Here is a 19790-nt window from a genome sequence, read left to right as displayed (position 1 = left end):
CTTGTTAGTCCCTCCTTATTACCGCCTTGTCTTCATTTGTAACCACCCACGAGGACTGGCCCTTTTAATTTTGCTACACAGTTTGTCTTATTTAGTCTGTAAGCATATTTTTCTTTAATGAGTTTCCCCTACTGCAGGCACGGCGTGGTTTGATCAAACGGAGACTTTCTGACCTTGATTAGATTCAAACATGTACCTTTTATGTTTAAACGGTATACCTAAATGGATAAAGGTTGGGACATGAAAAGAAGATTTTCACCATTATTGAGGTGTGGTCTCAGGCTAGTGCGTGTATGCCCTATTACCATGGCATGTGATTTGGCAGTATTTGTACTGGAGTCCAATTCGCTCATAAATAAAACCAATCTATTCAACGACTTCTGTATGCCCACACCAGTTATTGACATTACAACCGTCATCCGCATACAGCAGGGCAGGCAGCTTAGTCAAGCCCATCCTAGGTGTGTCTACCTTCCCATTATTTAGAAAGGGAATCCAAATCAATGATGTATAGACACACTCTTGCCTCACACCACTCTTCATTTTAATAGGAGCAGTGCATTCCCCATACCTTATGCATCCAGTCATGTCTTCATGGAACTGAGCCAGCCAATGCCCTGTCGACTCCCATTTTAATAATTGTATGCCATAATTTGCCTCTATTCAGCCAGAATGAAGTGACATCCATAAATGCTAGATGGAGGCTGTTCTTTTTTTTCCAACGTATACTTACTAATAGCAAGGTGAAGATTTAGACATTTGTCAGCAGTGCTAAGGCCCTGTTTAATGCCATACTGCACCTCAGAGAAGCTACCCTTTTCTGCCACCCAAGTTTCCATTCGATTCAATAAAATCCTGCCCAAAACTTAGCCTGTTGAATCACTTAAGGAAGTAGGGCAGCAGCGCCGGTTGTCTGCTCTGTCACCCTTTTTTTAGGTTGAGCCTGGGCAGCTGATGCTCTGCTCTGCGAGGCATGCCATGTTCAGGTATGGACTTTATGCTCCGCCCACTCTCTGCCCATATTTTTCATTGCGTTGTGTCATTGTTCTTTGGAAATGTTGGCTTATGATTTGTTGATAGGCTTATTAGTTTCTCCTAAGTACCTCCCTTTCTACTGTTACTTCCCATGAGGACTGGCCCTTTTACATGTGTCCTAACTCGGCAGCTTTCATTAGTTGTTCAAGGAACTGTTTACTTAATTAATGTACACAGCAATCGCCGGACACCAGCTTCAGTACTAGCGCCCGCTTCTTAACTTTTAATTTAAAATGCTTGTTTTATTTGCGGCTCACCGCACTACTTTTATTTTTTTTCTATACATTTACTTTAAATTTATTTACAGTGGCGGCCTTGCTGGTATGCGTAGCTTACCAAACTCTGTCGCTCTGTAGTGTTTTAGTATCTCAGCGTATAGTCCGCTTAATGGGCGTTGCACTTCAAATTTGAAATGCGCTTTGTTCCCTCCCCATCCCCCGCTGCCAGATGCCCGCGAAGGGACGCTATTGTTATTAAATAAATCTGATTGTTGTTTTTCCCGCTTGTGTGTATGATCAAACGTTAACAGTGCTGGACAGAGGTACTGTCTGTGATGGCATACCTGTAAAGACTACAAATATTGCACCCAGCTAGCTCCGCCATCCATCTTGTGTGTGGTGGATTGGAGCAAACTAATAAGGAAAAAACTGAGAAGAGTGTAGCTTGTATTATGTGTTTCATGATGTGACGTTTTCAACTTAAACGCCATATTGTACAATACACTGCTGGCCCTACGCTTTGACTGGCAACATTTATTACTGAAGTTCCTTTCCACAGTGTTTTTTTGTTTGAGTCCTCTTTCTCTCTTCTCAGGGACGGTGGCCACTCCCCTAGAGCGTGTGTGCGTTCCATGGACTGCTGTAACCCAGCACGTCTGCACTACTGCTGACTCCAAGCGTGGCACTTTGGCTGCCCTGTGGACAAAGAGCTTGCGTTTCTGAGCCCCCTGCTCCTGCCTCCTACCATGGTGGACACCTGGCATCCCCAGCGAATGTTTTTAGCTGCACTAGCCGGGACCTACCTGTGTGCTTTCGGGTCGCTCTACATGCAGGTCCCTGGTGAGTAGCACGTACGAATTTGCTACGCAGATCATTAATCGAAAGGGCATAGACTGTGTAGAGAGTTGTAAGAAGAGGAAAATGAGGCTGACCGGGCAAGGTATTCCATTGGCCAGTTGGTGTAATGTATGCATTAATGTAGCTAATCGGTATATAATCACAGCAAGAAATGCATGTTTTGGGACGGTTAATGTCACACCCATTCATGGAATTAAGTAGTGGGTAAATGTTTGGGTGCAAAAGGAGTGGCGGAACCCCGTAATGGAGAGGATAGAACCCATGAGCAAAAGGCAAGAGGAAGGCCAACTAGATTAGGACAAGCATTTGCAATGCAATAGGTCTCACATTTGCGAGAGTTTAGGCTATTGGTATTGTAAATGATAATGCCTTTTATTTATCTGTTTTGAAAACCAACTCATAAATAAAAGGCATTGTCATTTACAATGCCAATAGCTCAAACTCTCGCAAATCCGAGATCGATTACATTGCAAGTGCTTGTTAAATATAAGGACTATAATGGAGTTTGGCCATGATTTGGGTGGGCTATCAGTAACTGCACTCCTCAAGACATTGGTGAGTAGTGGTGCCTATATGTCAATATATCGAAAAAGAGGTCAACCAGTACTCCATCAGGACATGGGGCCTTATGTCTCGCACTATGTTTTATTGCACTTCTAGCCTCTTTCAGAGTGCGTGGTTACTTGCTTCAGACAGTCTCTGGGAGGTGTAGTTAATAGTGTGTCAGGGTAACTATCGGATTCAACATGGCTACCGTATACCCTGGAAAAGTGCTCAACCCATTCATGTGGTTTGACAGTTGACCTGAATGATTTTTAAAAATATATATATTTCTTTGACATTTGCCATGTTATAGCACACGTAGTACTGCTGCATACAATAATAGGAGATGGAAGTCTATCAGCCATTCATGCCAATCAATAGTGATATTGCTTAATATAATATTCCAGTGGGAACCAGGAAACTACATGTCATGATCCAAACAAGCATAACTATCACCAGACAGTTGGTCTGGTGTTTAACAACCAACCTCCCACCCAAAGCCACACCCTGTAGCCTTCATGCATTCAATTGGGTACTTCTTGTGTGAAGTCCTGACTGCTGTTCGTAGTCTAGGTATTAGAAACCTGTCACAATAGTTACTCTTGAGGGGCAAGGTACCAGGCAACCCCTTCCACCTTGGATTGAACTATGCAGCCCACTTAGCTGGTAGGGGCAGGGTGGCCTGGCTAGGGGGCTCTGGTAGTGCTGGTGTCATTGCACTCCATGCCAACAGGGCATCCTGCTCTTTATTGTCCATCCTGGTCCTCCGCATTTGTGCCTCCTCAGCCCCTGCCAATTCCAGTAAATCTTTCTCCCATGGTTCCCTTGTCGGGGTTGCACGCTCAGCCAATGAATCATTATGCGCATTTTCGACACCGTAAGACCCAGTTCTGTAAAGTGCCTGCCTAGTTGTCGTTGCCGGTTTTCAGGGTCGAGCCCTAACGCATACGCCTTGACTGTCTGTGGTATTCCCAAAACGTTGTGCTCTGAAGCTGGGCCAACAGTTCAAGCTAGTAGGAAACTATAACCGGTAAGAGCCAAACTATATGTAGAAAATCAGCTTCCACAGCTCCACATCGAGGACAGCCTTGGTCTCTTGATGGATAAATGATATGTCATTTTTTTAGGGGACAAGTAAGCTATATGCACCATATTATATTGTATCTGCTTTAACCTGACAAACACTCTTTGGACCTTTGTGTGTATCTTGGTCCAATCCTTGGGGGATACGGGTTAATCACTGAGATGCTGCCACAATTCCTCTTTATGCAGTGACTTTGTTTGCCTCTTTGTTTGTAGTGAGCGATATAGGTGAGGTATATGTCTGTGTTCCTCCGCCATTGACCGCAATGTCACTAGTGTATGTGTAGGTTCAGGAGCATCGGGGAACGTCAGTCAAAGCAGCCACGCAATGGTTGTTAGTTTGGCGTATTCAAGGAATTGACTGAGGTTCAACCCAATGACTCCATTGCTCCCTTTGGGTTAATGAATTGTCCGTCTGGATGTAGGTCGGATAGCATAATGCATCCCCCTTCCTGCCATTTCTTTGTGCTAGCTTTGTGCAGTTTTTCCCCGGCTCCATGCCTAATACCAACCTTCCTATGCCCAATTGTTTGTTTATAATTATGTCTACAGTGTCTCACCACCCCCTATCCCTAGGCATCTGTTTCAGCGCAAGGATCAGATCTCTCAGAGCACTTTCTATCAAACCACCTTTACTGCCTCTAACTTTTTTTCTTATTCTAAAAATGTCAGTGTCAGAATGGCAAATTTCAGCAAATGCCCGCAACATATGCTTGGGTTTCAGTTCTCTATCCAAGCAGACCATTACCTGCTCCACACTTTTTGCTACTAGTTCTTGCAGCATTACCCGGGTTCCCCGTGGGCCACTTGCGTAAAATGCCCTTTTACATTTTAAGTACTATTGGCGAGTGTGCTCAGCTTCTCATTGCCCATGTCAAGATAATTCACTAGGGAGTAATGATCACGCAAACCTTTTTACAGCCTCTTCCAGTTTAAGTAACACGTCCTGTTAAAGGGCAAGATGCAAGATCAGTAGCAAGAAAAAGAGAATACATGGTGAAGATAGAATTAAAAACATCACCACGCATACTGTGCTTAAAATACTTGGTATCCCATCCCCAGACAGTCTTTGGAGATTGGGCACATCCTACAATTTAAAATCACCCATGCAGATCACAATAAAATAAACGTCGAGCTCACTTAAAATCTTTGTAAAAGTCTGTTCAAGGGAAACTTCTATATCTATCACTAGAAATAAAATTATGATAAAAGTTAATAAAAATGTGCAGTTCCCTAGAATTATGCAAGCAGTTAATAATTTGAAATTGGGGAGAGTCAAGGTAGGTTTTATAAATCCTCCTCCAATCTAGGGTAGTTGAGATTAGGGTTTGCAAACCACCTCTATGGTGCTGCCCTCATGAATATGCAGCTAGGGGGTGAATAGAGAGAACCCCATTTATTGGGACTGCAACACAAACCCAGGTCTCTTGTAGACTGACCATATTTAAATCCTTGATTAGTTTGGTCCTTTCAACGTTCTCCACTTTGTTCAGGAGGCCGGCTACGTTCCAAAACAAACATTTAAAATGATATTTAGGTCCATATATTTTTTTTTTCAACTTCATCTGTATTTATCCATATTTATTATGGGTTTTGTGAAACAAAGCTGAAACTGGTATAGTTCTACATTTATTTAACCAATAAATATGCAGTCCTGCTTGAATGCCTACCAGGTTTCAGTAATCTGAACCCCTGCAAAAGATAAATCAATGCACTTATATGAAAATATGATATGCACATTTCAGCATCAGCCTTGTGCATATCTAATGTTTAAGTCTCTTAACTAAAATTCATAAATATTTTAAGCCCCCCCCCCCCCCCCCCTACCTATCAATCCACACAGTTATTGGCCCGACAGTCATGGCAAAGTGTATGCAGAATCACTCAAAAGCACCACATTTACGTTTTTATCCACATTCTAAAATAAATACAGACAAGAAAAAAAATGGCTTTCTGTCCGTATTTATCTGTAAAAAACAGTCAAAGCGGAAAAATGGGAGCCTTGGTTGTAACCCAACATCTAGGGTTAACCCAGAGCAGGTAGTCTTGGCAGAGTTAGTGTTGCTGGTGATCATCTGTGTCTGCTGAGCCACCGAAGGAACTGAGCACTGCCGCTCTCTTATTAAGGGCTCTGACAACTTTCCGGTGCTGGCACAAGAACTTGTGAAGTTCCTGTCCAGACACGCCTTCCCAAAAGGTGGCCGCCATTCAGTGTCACACTTAAGGTCCATGCCCCAAATTAGGCCACTCCGCAAAACATAGTCTGAAGGTATCCCTTTGTCCAGCAGTCAGCCAACCTGTTCAACTGTGTAAATCGGTCGTATGTGTGTATTACATATGGTCTGGAAGCAGGGGCCTCAGAAATAGGAAGTTTGAATAGGTCTTATGCCAGCTGGTTTATAAAAATAGGCCAAAGGCATCGCCATGACACATCTATGAAAAGAACGGGCTGGAGTCAGTCTGTTCAACAGAGACCCAACAACATATTAGTTTGTGAAGTTAATGTACAGTCCCGACTCCTCTTTTGGAATAGCTCCTATCCAATAGACCCATTAATTATGTTGCCAAATAAAACTTCACAGGTATGTAAATCTATAGATTTTGACAGCCAATGTACAACTTTGTGTTTTTTCGGTGGAAATTATACGCTACCTGATCGGGGTTTAGGGCTGGAACATTTTTTTAAACCATCACCAACTGGGTGGCTCCTGGGGGTAACTGGAGAATCTTGTTGGTTACTCTCGAGTCCAGTCTCTGTTTCTGCTGCCCGTCTCTACCTATCTTGCTTTAACCTACATCTGATGGGCATTAAACATTTCTCCGCTGGTCAGCTACAGAAGTAGTACTTTCAGTGTATTGAAGTTAACAGATTAAAGGTACACCTTGTTGCCCAGATAACCACCCCCTGAGTCAACTTTCATTCCAGCACAAGAGGTTTTGGCATGAGTTGGGTCTCTGTTTGTGAAAGGTCAATAGATCCTAAGCTATTATCAGCCTCCTTAGTGTTTCCTTGATAGACAAACCTTTTCAGTGAGATCTGTTATTAAGGACAGCGAATACCGGGTCCAAAAATTTAGCCACGGCTGCCTCAAGGGCATTGATGAGCATGGTGTATGATGTCTCCTCTCCATCAGACCCCTTCCTACGGCTATACAGAGACCGCAGTAGACCCTCATTCGGTTGCAGCTTTGGTGATATTTACAGGTTTTTTAGCATGTCTCGCAGTTGACCGAGGATTGCTTTTAGCGTTTTTTGGGGGGGGGGGGGGGGGCTCCTGTTTTCATTATGGTAATTCTGAGCATTTCTAATGTCAACCAATTGCCATTTAATACACATGGATTGGTCAGTAATAAATTCATTGTTCATGGTATAGCATGATGTAGGGCCACCGCTATAGTCCCAGAAATCGGCTTTGTTAAGAGGTCGTTAGTGGCCCCCAACCTCTTCTCTACACATTTCAGCTTTACTGTTGAGCGCTCTCATTGCATTTGGAAAAAGATTGGAAATGATAGCAGTTAATGGGCACTTTATAGAGGGCAGCATTGCAGACTTCAGCAATGTCACAGGGTTAAGGGAAATGAATCAATAGAGGGACCAAGAGAGGTGGCCCAGCCGTGGACAGGCAAAAATGGGCTCCCTCTTGGCCCAGTCTTTGTCTGGGCAAGTTCCACGGGCATCCCATGCCAGTGGAACAGAGCAGCTTTTTTCAAGTGTCCAACCAGCGCTGAGATGCTCCTCTCGCCTCCTTGCTGCAGGACTTCTGGAGAATATAGTTTGTCCCCCTCTAGGCGTCTCCAATGGCCTCCAGTGGCCGGAACAGTACAGTGTGCCGTGGTAGCAGAGCAGTCTTTTACAAGTGTCCGAGCAGTGCTGAGATGCTCCCCCGCCTCCTGGCTACAGTGCTTTTGGGGAATGTATTTGGTCCCCAGTGGCTAAAATACAGCATCTCGCAGTTGCAGAGCCGCCTTTTACAAGCAGCCGACTGGCTCCTCCTGCCTCCTTTCTGCAGGTTTTTTGGGAAAATGTAGTTGGTCCCCCTCATGGCGTTTGCAATGGCCTTTAGTGGTCAGAACTCGGCATTCCACGCCGAGGTACCACATCAGCCTATTACAAGTGCGCGACTGGTGCTGAGATGCTTCCCTTGTCTCTTTGCTGCGCGGCTTCTGAGGAATGAATTTGGTCCTCCTTGCAGCATCTCCAATAGCCTCCAGTTGTCAGAACACCGCATCCTATAAAGAAATGTATGAAGCTTAATGAGTTTTCATTCCTTCCACTTTATAAGTGTACTAACTTGATATGCCTGTGGGACTAGTGGGAACTATCTTGCAGGAAAAATAGTTATTGTTTTAAAACAAATCGGACGCTCATACTAATGTCTGGTATATAATAAGAATTACAGTGTCTGATACAATCAATTGAGTTACATTTTTTTAAATTTGCATATTCACCGTTGTATTGTCTTTTCGCTACTTGTTCACCTCCATCAGGTCTCCAAATGTGACTTTTGTAAGTGTTTTACGGATTTATTGCATTGATCCACAGATTCTTGGGCGTCAGGACGGAGTGGTGCAAGACTGGGTGATAGATGACTGTATTGGCAACTGGTGGAGGCCCAACTTTGAACCCCCGCAGGTGAACTTAACTTTCTTGTATCTGATATTTGAAATCGGCATTTCCATCGTGGTTGCTGTTAAGTCAGTGCTAAAGCCTACATAATGTCAGCTGGATTAAGGTTCTGTCATATATATTTCACAAGTGCTTTAGTAGTAAATGTGTACACTGTTTACCAGATTGTTTAAGCCTGCGTTTGTATGCTTGTGTTGAAACAAGTGCAAGCAAAACTGACATTTGAAATGAGCTTTTTCACTGTAATTGTTGTAGTTTGTGCTGACTTGCAGTTACAGTGGTGTCCAGCATAATCTGTAATAAGTGCTACCAATAATATTAGAGCATTAATAGTGACCACAAGATTGAATTAGTGGCCACCATATGCAGTATTATAATCGGTGATCAACCCAGTGCATCAGGCATGGTAGTCAGCACTGTAATGTAAAAAAGTTTTGTCAATATGGAATGCCTCTACATGTCTAGTTTCTATATACACACTCACACTAATTTAGTAGGCTGGTCTGCACACAATAAAGCTACTTGCAGGAAGGTACCAGTAGCTCACGAGCTGCTCGTTGCAGAAGCCTTCTTTAGAATCTCCCTCCGCTGTCCCATGCTGCCTCATTTTCTGGAATGTTTTACCGGGAGTTAACTGTGAATGCCCATTTTGTTATTACGGGTTAAAGTTTTAGTCTAGTTCTACTTCTTATCCTGGTGAAGAGCAATTTGGGAACCTCGTTCTTTGAATATTTATTTTTATATGTGACCTGATACTGTCTTGATTGTTTTTTGTTTTATGGTGAAACATTTGAGATAAAATTAACTACCATTGATTGGTTAAACAAAATCATAACATCACCGACAATTATAAGTTTCAAGGCATCAGGACCATCTAGAAAGTTTAATTTTCTGGTACTTGCCTACCCTCTGAACCTAGGACATTAAGTCTAGAGCTGCAATTTTTGAGGAGAGGCAGTGGGGTCAATTTTCACCAACAACTGTGCCTGCCTTTAGTAGTCATTCAGCTAGAACTGTGGCCTCAGCATAGTCTTTGGAGCCAGTTTTGCTAGAGACAAATCCCCCGCAAGATTTTACACAAGCTGGTTCCAGTGCTCTGTGCTCCATTTCTTGAGTTTTCAGTTCCTGATTATGCTGCCAAGTTTCCACTCCACTCTTGCACCCTCTGGTGTGCGTGAGGACCCAAAGAAGCCTTCAAGATTTCCGACCGGTCTTCCAGAGGCCGCTCCATTCCTGGTACTGGCTGACCGTCTTACAGATGCTGTTCTGTATCAGTCAAACCTCTTCCTAAACTGAATGACTTGCCACTTGCTCCAATATTGGTGCCGGCGCGATCTTCAATGCCACCGGCCTGTACTTTGGCTCCATTACAAAACCACAAATTGCATGAAAAAAAATTCTGTGATGCGTCGATGGTCTCCTACAGACTGGAAATCGCAGAGCTGTCTGGTTGAGTGTTGGGCGGTCTCCTTAACCTCAAGACATTCCTGTCTTGCATCGTAAATCAGTCAGTTTAGGTCCTAACCAGCAATACGGCCAAAATGTATGTGTCTTGTAAAGCGCACTGTTGCCTTGAGGCGTCCTGGCGCTATAGACCGCTGGGGAACCCGTCCTGGCTTTCCCTGTGAGATCGTCCCTCCTGGGTATCTCCAAGGTGAAACCAGGCATCCCCGGCGTTGGTGGGGGCCGTTGTGGAGATGAGGCAAGCTAATGCCCAGAGTTGCCGAGTGTGATCCCTGGTTAGAGTATGCAAACAAAACAAGTGATGGACCGAATGTGGATCAATGTCACACATTCACCCCAGTCCAAAGATCTGGGCCCAAATCCATCGTTTTTTTGCACTCCACACCACCCTGGGTTAGACAATGGCGATATGCAAATCAGCTCTGACCCTGTGCCCCATGGGAACAGTCCAGTCCGAACTACAAAAGCCATGTCCTTCCCAGAACGGAATCAAGCATCCGAGGCCATTGTCTAACCCAGGGTGGTGTGGAGTGCAAAAAAACGATGGATTTGGGCCCAGATCTTCGGACTGGGGTGAGTGTGTGACATTGATCCACATTCGGTCCATCACCTGTTTTGTCTGCATATTCCGCCCTAAGTGCGCTGGGGATGCCCAGACGTGGGACCCAGGCACTCCACACCACTGGAGTCAAGCTAGCCAGGCTGATGAGAGGTGTTCCCTCGAAACCGGTCCGGTCCTCGGATGCTTGATTCCGTTCTGGGAAGGACATGGCTTTTGTAGTTCGGACTGGACTGTTCCCATGGGGCACAGGGTCAGAGCTGATTTGCATATCGCCTTTGTCTAACCCAGGGTGGTGTGGAGTGCAAAAAAACGATGGATTTGGGCCCAGATCTTCGGACTGGGGTGAGTGTGTGACATTGATCCACATTCGGTCCATCACCTGTTTTGTTTGCATACCCTGGTTAGAGTAGGCACCGAGGCGAGCATTATCGAGTCCGCTGACCCTGGTTCACGACCCTGCCGCGTCGGGAATTGAACCCTGGTCCCGGGCCGTCCTCTGCTTCCGGGTCTGCCGCCTCTAACCAGTGAGCCACACCACTCCACTATGTGGGAATCCAACCAACAGGGTGGCATGGATTTTCATCTTCTGTGTCTGAGGCCGTGGTCTTGGGCTTGGACTCGGACACACTATATTTGGCTGATTGTGGACCATCTGGCAGGCTCTCAACTTGTGGGCTGAGGATTTCTGTCTGCGTCATGTTGCTGATAATGAATGGCATCTTCGTCCGGAAGTTGACACAGTGCATCTGAGCAATCTGATGGATCTTTTTGTCACTGGCAAGAACATACAATCTCTTTAGTTCTGTTCTGCGCAGTATAGTTTCCACTGCAAGGAGCCCTGAGACATGTGGACTGCCTGAGTTAGGAGTTTTAACTTCACTTTGCTTTTCCTCCTATTCCTCTGGTACACAAAAAATGCATCATATCCATGTTCAGCCGATCTTGACCATGCCAGACTGGCTGCAGGGTGTGTGGTACTTGGATTTTGCTTCTATTGTCCCTATACCTTCCTCTACTCTGGGGCTAAAATCGTCTTGCAGTGGGAGGGGCTGGCTTTTCGTCTGTGATACTCCAAGTACAGCCCGGAGGGCCTCTTGTGGTACTCCTAGTCTTCACATGCGCCCCCTGCTAAAAAACAGCAATAGGCTGCTGTTTCTGTGAGCGAGCACTAACATGAAGAAAGATGCTAAATGTTGAACAGGCGTGCGTTTATTTGCACGAAACTGAAGTAAGATAGCAATGCAAATAAGTTGTGTTGCACCACTTTAAGAACACATACATTTTTAAGACAACTTGCAACTACATGTAAACTATGAAAGTCTTTCAAAATTCAAAAAAGTGCATTTCATTAAAATACAGAAGCGTTTCACTTAGTACATCAGATAATATAGATAATATCAATATATTGAAGTATTTTATTTAAATGGTATTTTTCAAAAATAAAGGTAGAAACATTCATGTCTTCTCCCACCCTGACAACCATGGCAATAGTGAACTAAGGGGTGAGTTTCACATGGATCCTCTGGGTGGCCTGGGTTATTGTTATACATGGGGCAGCACTATAGTTTATTAGATCAAACACAAGAGAAGATTTGTTTCAGCGCATCTCCTGAAATGTATCTAAAGGTCCTCTTAATGTGTTCACAAAGAAAAAGGAAGCACAGGTAAATAAAACAAATGCTTCGGATCACACAATTTGGTCAAGTGGGGAAGCCGAATTTATCCCAGGTTTTCTGGTTTCACATTGTGCAATCCCATTTCAATTATATAATCAACGTATATTTCATTTTACATACTAGAGTTTCCCAAAGTAGTAATACATAGTACATAGTTCGCTTCCCCTAAATCCACTTAACCCCCATCTTTGTCCCACACCCACCCAGCAGGCATCAATGTGGCCCTTTGGCACACTGCATACTATACTTTGTGGCCCTTAGGGAAAGGTTTGTGAGCACCCATGTTCTAGAGCATGGGTTCTCTAAAACATTTCTCCAGGTTTGGTCTCTATGTGACAGAGGGCTGCATTAATGTCAGCACTGTGGCGGTCAGGGATTTCGGTAACGTTTGGAATGTTGCTGGTAAGGTGGGTGTAGGGGGGAGCGCAGCATATTCATCTAGTGCTAGTGGCTGAATTGCACAGGGTGACACCAGAAAACTGGAGATGAATCCTGGCTTAACCAAGTTTTATTTTACTTTCTGTAATTTATCTCTATTAACACATATAGGAGGTCCTCGAAATACATAACATCAGGATGTGCGCTGTACAGAACAGTCTCCTGTGTTTGATTTAATAAACAGTAATGTTGTTCATGTATAATGGGAGCCCATGCCACGCAAAGAGTGCACATGACCACTGTCTTGACTCTTAGTTCACAGTTGGCTTTGTTGTCAGGGTGGGGAGAATACAACCACCACTAATAAATAGCTCTCAATACACTGATATAATCTGATGTGCTAGAGTGAAAAGGTTCTGCATGTTAATGAAATTCTTTTTGAATTTTGAGACTACTTGATATTTTTACACTTTTGCTGCATGATTACTTTAAAAATGAAGGTATTCCTAACGTTGGCAGCTCGGGCTGGACTGTTCCCATGGGGAACAGGGTCAAGACTGATTTGTATATGGCGGGGTCTGAACTGGGGTGGCGAAGTGAGCTAAAGAACGCTGATGGATTCAACCCAGATCTGTGACTGGGGTGAGTGTCTGAATTGTTTCAGCGCTCCATCCATCATCTCCTTGCGTTTGTTGTGTATCCAATTTTAACATGTTTTAAGGGGTCAGAGCACATGCGCTGGGGCCAGGTTAGCAGTGCCAAAAAACCTGCATCATTAGTCTGGAAAAAATGGATGTGATCCCACAAGAGAGGTGCCATTTTCGTGCAACAACCTCATCCCAAAAATATGGGTTTAGCTGACATCAGTTAGGAGGCAAATCCACACTGCAGAATACAATAAACTTAACTACATCCTGACCGTAGTGGGAATGCACTTTCATAAGTGAGGCAATAAAGCAAGAGAAATAGTTGCTCCTTAACAGACTGAGGGAAAAGGGTGCAACACTATATCCGGATAATTAGGAAAAAAAGTGATATAGGGAACAGACAAGGGCAAATTGTAAAGGCTTGCAAAGGATTATTCACAGCTTCCACAACAGATATGAAAGATTTTTTTCATATTTACACTCTGTTACCCTTCCCACTGTGCCGTCTGACAAGGACAAACATCTGAACAAATCTTTAACAGTAGCTGAAGAAATTAAAGCCTCAGAGTGGCCAAATCCCCAGTCCCTGATGGCTACACATCACTTTTTTATGAGCAGTTTGCACCTCTGGTAGCTCTGATGTTAACAGAAATTTACAGTGACATGTGCCACTCACTCGCCGGTTCCATGGCTGAAGCAACAATCTCCTTACTAGCTAAATCTGTCAGACTCCACTTATTTCGCATACCATCGCCTTATCTCCGTGTTGAATGTCGACTCCAAAGTATTGGTGAACCATCTAGAGGTGGTTCTGCTGTTTGTGATACACACTGGCCAGACAGGATTTTATCCGGTGAGATCGACTGCTGACCGAACGAAAAGAGCCTCCCACCTAGCCCGGTAATGCCATAAAACAATAGTGCTACGATCACTAGGCGTAGAAAAAGTGTTTGACCGGGTATGTTTGGACATGAGGTCTGCAACTCTACACAGAGCAGGGATGGGTTCCAGAATTAGGCGTTTGAGTCAACTCACTGTGTACCTCGCCAAGGGCCAGAATATGAGTAAGTGGCAAGGGGACCCCTTGGAGATTCAAAAGGGGACAAGCCTAGTGCCCACTCTCCCCTATGCTTTTTGTCTCAATCTGGAACAACTATTGCAAACGAATAAGAGCAGCGCTAATGCAATTTTGCCCATCATGCACTAGGACAAGAAAACCTCTAAAATGTTATATATGGGGCACTGTCTCGCCTGTGTGTAATAGAGCAAGGCCCGACTTTCTGGAGGCAGTGTATGAAACCTGGTACAATTTTGCATGCACTACGGGCATGCCCGAAACTCAATGACTTCTGGTGGGCCGTACTGAGTTCTTTATCCCGTATTGAGGGTTGCGACAAAGCAGCTACCCTGCATCCATAATCCAAGATATCATATTAACGAATACTTATCTGTTACTGTGTCAACGGCAAACATATTTCCCAATTAGCTGCTAAGCAAACAGTACTTGGATTATAGGGTAGCACATGATCACTGACCGCAGAACTATGGATACAGCGTCTTTGGCATTTGCTTGCACTTTTAAGAATTACATACAAACTAAAAAGAGGGCCGCCCTGATTTTATATAATGTCAGATCTCGTTTTGAAGTACTTGAATAATGAGAACTGCCTTGGTAGACTCAATGGTACCGGTCTGCTAGACATTGAGGAATGTATGCCAGCAAAGTTGTACTCCTTATCATAAGTTGTTTTTGGGGAGCGGGATGAGATCCAAACAGACTGAGTCCCAAGCATTGGTCATGAATGGGGTGTGGGGTAGACTTCAGGGTAGATGTTGGGGGTGAGCGGTAGTGAGGAGGGGCATCCAGTGTGTGTGTTTTTAGGTTTTTTGTTGTTGAAAAAAGTAGTAACTGACTCATTACCTTGCTAAGAAATCACAGAATTACGTGTCCACACAGAACTGTTATTTTACTTGGCTATACCCGTGTTTCAGTAGACCATACTTGGGGAATGACTTTTAATACTCAAGAAGATGCACTACCATTCTTGTTCACCAATGATATTAACATAATTAGTTGTGAGAGTGCCTAAGCCTTACATTTCGTATTGCACCCTTCTTGTTTTCCTCTAGGCCACTGTGTCCATTTTAGATAAGTATGCCGGTCTCAAGTTCTGCATTAGTAAAGCCAAATAATAAATATTAAAACCTAAAGTTTTAAGGATTATTTCCATTCACCAAGAGCATTGTTGAATCACTGGCCACCGGGAAATAGTGTTGTGAAAATAGTTTCTTTTTTCAGTTCATATGATTTACTTAATCCATACGTTATTCAGAACTTGAAATAAGAGGAATATGAAAAGCATTCAACTTCACAAAGGCATCAAATGTAGAGCCATAGAAGTTGCTTCTTAAACGAATACATCAGTTGGAAACTGGGGGCAGCAGAACATGGGTAGAAAAGGAACTGGGGTAGAGAGGGAGAATGAACAAGCATTGGCTCGTTAAGAATGAGGAGAATCATAGTATGCTTAGGTTTTGGAAATGTACCATTTGAAATTGAAGGATTACACCAGGTATCAAGTTAATAGAAACATTGAGAGTTTTTATGCTGCTGAAGTCATTCTCAAGTGCACTCACATCCTTACTCTGAGCGTTGGTGGCATGTTTGGAATATAGATCACATTCTTTAAAATGGCCCAGAAAAGGCTCACCATTTGCTCTGTTGTTAAACAGTAAAAGGATTTAGTTTCAATATTTATTTTTCAGGAGTAGTGTTTTAATTCCCCAGCTTAACCAGGGACAATTACTGTTCCCTGTTACTTAAGGAGAGATTTCTGGTGTCTAAGGTTAAACTTGTAATTTTATTTAGGGTTATGTAGGATTGGTATAGGTTTGCAGACTTTGGGTAGAGGAAACATTCCCTGTTATCTGCATATCTTAGAAATGCAGTACTGACCGGAAAGCCTAAAAGTCAGCATGCTTGTGTGACTGCTGCAAGAAATTTTGAAATCCCAAGCTCCATATTAGAATCCTAGCTGATTGTCTCAGCAGGTCTTCCTGCGGAGGTATATGAAAGAAGTAAAAATAAATTGGATTAGATGTTATTTAGCAAGCCAGATAGTTGCCTTTTGTTTATCGATAGTACTTGCACTATATAATTTCTTGACTTTCAAATGATAAGCTTACATAACTTTGTCTTGGTTTTGTTTTCAGTATCCCTATATTCCAGCTCATATAACCAAGCCTAAAGAGCACAAAAAACTATTTTTGGTTCAGCTCCAGGAAAAAGGTATGTTTTATCTGAAACTGCTATTCTAGTGTTTAAACTGGGTCTGTTGTAATACATTTCCATTTCCATGTTATTCAAGTGCTTAATGCTTTATGATGGGAGATTGTTTTAAGGGCTGGTCATTTTTGCAACATTAAGGGGCCCATTACGATGCCATAGTAAACGGCTCCAACCCCTGGTCGGCGCTGTTCCTATGGCATCCTAATAAGCCGTTCGGATTCATTTCCGCCCGACCCTTTTGGATGGAGTCTGTCCGAAATTAGTCCGAACTGGATTCCGAATGGCTTCCGATGGGCTCGAGAGTCCGTCTGCCATTCAGAAAGTTTCCAGTAATTCCAAAGGTGGCTCTTTCCACATGAGGGATTACAATATCTGATTTTGACAGCCTTTCTGTGCCTGGGGGGAGGGGTGGGGGGCAGCCTTTCTGTGTCAGAAAGGCTGCCCCCACCCCCTCCATGGGTGCACGACCTCTGGTTGGAGGCCGAGGGGGCCCTTGAAATAACAAGACCGATCAGGATTTGGAAGATTCTGAGAAGAGCAGTAAGTGGGCATCGTACTTCAATAATCTGGATTTTTAGATTGAATGGAACACTGAATCTGAAGGTTATTGTTCGGAGTGTGCCAAATTTTCAAATCTGTAATTTTGTGCTATATTTTAGCTTGAAATGCACCCTCAAGTCAGTTTTTGATTTAGTAATGCGTTCCATGCAAACAAAAATGGAAAAAATTCAAATCACCATGAAGAATCGCCACTCGTGTTCTATTGATCCTGTGCTATTGCATCATTATTTTTACCGCAGGTGGCACATTGGTGATAAATGTTTACCGCAAATGGCATATAATCATGCGAAATGGTGAAGTTTTGGGAATTTCACATAACAAGCATAAAACAAAATTCCTAAAATGTCGTCAAATGGATCGGTGTAATGTGAATTTCTTCCAAGCTTAGTTACTTTTTTTCCCACTGATAAAGGTCTACTAAAGTAGATGTAAATCTGAAGACCATTTTATTTTTTACTTTCAAGTAGTACAATGCTAGCTTCTTATGTCAAAATAAATGAAGTTTTGTAAAATAAACCTTTTCCCTCCTCTAAACTGTCTTCATGGCCAAAAATAAAATGTCATGTTTTCCGTTTTAGCTTTGTTTGCCGTTCCAAAGAACTACAAGTTGGTAGCTGCACCATTATTTGAACTATATGACAATTCACCAGGTTATGGACCAATCATTTCCAGTCTTCCTCAGCTTTTAAGCAGGTATTGCATCGAAACTGTTTTTAAAACCTTTCTACACTGTCAAAGTGTATGACTACATTTCTAAGAGCTTTTGCGTTTTGTTTTTTATGTGACTCACTGTTCTGATAATTTGTGATGTGCTTGAACTCTTCACAAGCTAACTATCAACCTAATATTCCCTTATCGGGCCTTACTTTCCTATTAGAATGCACATTGAATGATCAACTGCTATGAATGCTTTTCATGTTTATTTTTATATTATTGTAACCTTCCCTCGTTTTCTTTCATTTTTCCATTGTTTGTGCTTTTGTTAACAACTAGCAACAAATTCCTGATGAAAGAACCTGGGCATCCATGAACAGGAAGACTGATTATGATACCTTATTGGCCTAGCACCCCCAAAATGCTATTTGATACCGTTCTGTACAAACTAGTTGTTTTAAAATTGTTTTTCAAATAAAAACATTTAAAATCTAAGACTTTGGGAAAAGCTTTTTAGTCTGCCAAACTGTTAGCACATGATACATCAAAATATTACATTTTTGTAATGTAGGCTACATGAAAAAGTGTAAAGTGGAATTTGACTGTGCCTTTACTGTTCATCGGCTGTTATCTGTTTGTACATTTTTATTTGTTTGTGAGTGTACTGGAGTACAATGCATCAATGCCTTTTCTTCTATTGTGAGGACTATTTTCCTGCTGCTGAGCAAATAAAATTCACCTTTAGAAATGCAATCTTAAATTATTGATTTCTAAACTATTTTATATGCAAGTTGGAAAATCTGGTTTCTGCATAAACATGCCCTGTAAATCAAGAATGCACATCCCTGTAACTATTAGAGATGTATTACAGAAAAGTTTGTTAGTTTATTGTTTCATAATGTTTATCTGTCTAGTTGCAAAGGTGACTAGAAATTTCTGGCACAATTTTTAATATGCCCTTATCAAAGTTATTCCGATGATTGTTTCTTGGTGAATGTGAAAATCGGGCATTGTGCACCTTCCCATACTGATGATTGTATGTATATATGTACGTATTTTTGCTGTTAAATGTCGGGCGAACCTATGTTTATGACTCCTTCCCTTTTATGTCTAGGTTCAATTTTATTTACAACTGAATGCTACTGCTGCCTGCATGAAGACATGGTGAAAGAAGCAGTCTCTGTGAGCACAGCTTTAAAATGTAGAGAACCAATGTTGGCAGAAGGATTTTTTAATTTGAGTAATTTTTTATTTTTTCTCTGTGGCGGCTAAACTTTCTACCATTGGAATAGCCTGGTGAATCGTCGGAGCTGTTCTAGTTGGTAGGAATGAGAATGTTTGTTTTTTAAATACTTTTCATTGTGGTAGTCATCAATTTTTTCGTACAATATTAAAAAAAAAAGACTGTTTCTATTGGTGTGGATTTTTTCATCAGCTATTTTAACTTGTTCTTAAGTTAAACCCTATTCAGAAAGAAGGTGCATTAATGCTCAAGGCCATTCAGAGGTCCTTATATTATGAGAAATGTGTATGCTTACCTTGTTAATGATCCAATACTCTTCTAAGTCTATGAAATGCTGCAAAGTTTCTGAGCTGTGGGGAGCACCCTTGAGTAGCCGTATAGAAACCCTCATTGTGATGTATTTTCCATACTGGAGGTATTACTTATTTAATTTTGTCATCTTTGTATAACAGAACATGAACGTTCAATAGGACCCTTATGCCTGTGAAAATAGTGTATTCCAAAGTGTCATGGTACTATTTTTCTGTAGCTGGGGACATACACATGTGCAGAAATAGGAGTAAGTTCTTAGCACAGCACATTGTGGTGGTGTTTACATACAATCCAATATCCATGACGCTGTATCATACCTATTTTAATTGGTTGTTGTAGGTTTGCTTACTTGGCTGAAGAGATATGACCTTTGTGGTGCCCTTATAATTCTAGGTCTGGATGAGCTGGCATATACACATCTCAGATGTTATAACTGAACGTGAGTTTCTTAACCCAATCCTGGACCTTGAAGCTTAGCCTTCTGCCTCACCTCACGGCTACCTTTCTGTTTCCGAGTAAAGGGGGCTGCCAGTGTGAAATTGCTGCAGGAATTCTGGGCATCCTTAAACCATTTCAGTAGTGTTTCCAGCAGGGTCAGCCTTATCACTACACCAGTCACCTTCCCAGCTCATGTTTTACAT

At 42.6% G+C, this 19790-nt stretch overlaps 1 protein-coding gene across 2 annotated transcripts in view; it reads left to right on the top strand.

Moving 5' to 3' along the window:
• NUDT21 (nudix hydrolase 21) overlaps window positions 1-19007 on the top strand; it is an 88490-nt gene extending 69483 nt beyond the window's left edge. The window contains exons 4-7 of one of the 2 annotated variants that reach the window (XM_086947690.1): window positions 8280-8369; window positions 16304-16379; window positions 17519-17633; window positions 17934-19007. In XM_086947690.1, the coding sequence (XP_086803816.1) occupies window positions 8280-8369; window positions 16304-16379; window positions 17519-17633; window positions 17934-17970 (318 nt within the window). In that variant the 3' untranslated portion in view covers window positions 17971-19007. The remainder of the gene's footprint in view (window positions 1-8279; window positions 8370-16303; window positions 16380-17518; window positions 17634-17933) is intronic. The other variant, XM_086947691.1, reaches the window with a different exon arrangement.
• Window positions 19008-19790: the final 783 nt, after the last annotated feature.

The sequence above is a fragment of the Lissotriton vulgaris genome, chromosome 12 (genome assembly GCF_964263255.1).
Source record: "Lissotriton vulgaris chromosome 12, aLisVul1.2, whole genome shotgun sequence".
Classification (NCBI taxonomy): Eukaryota; Metazoa; Chordata; class Amphibia; order Caudata; family Salamandridae; genus Lissotriton; species Lissotriton vulgaris.
Note: the sequence above shows the minus strand (reverse complement) of the source record. Positions and strands in the feature narration are given on the sequence as shown.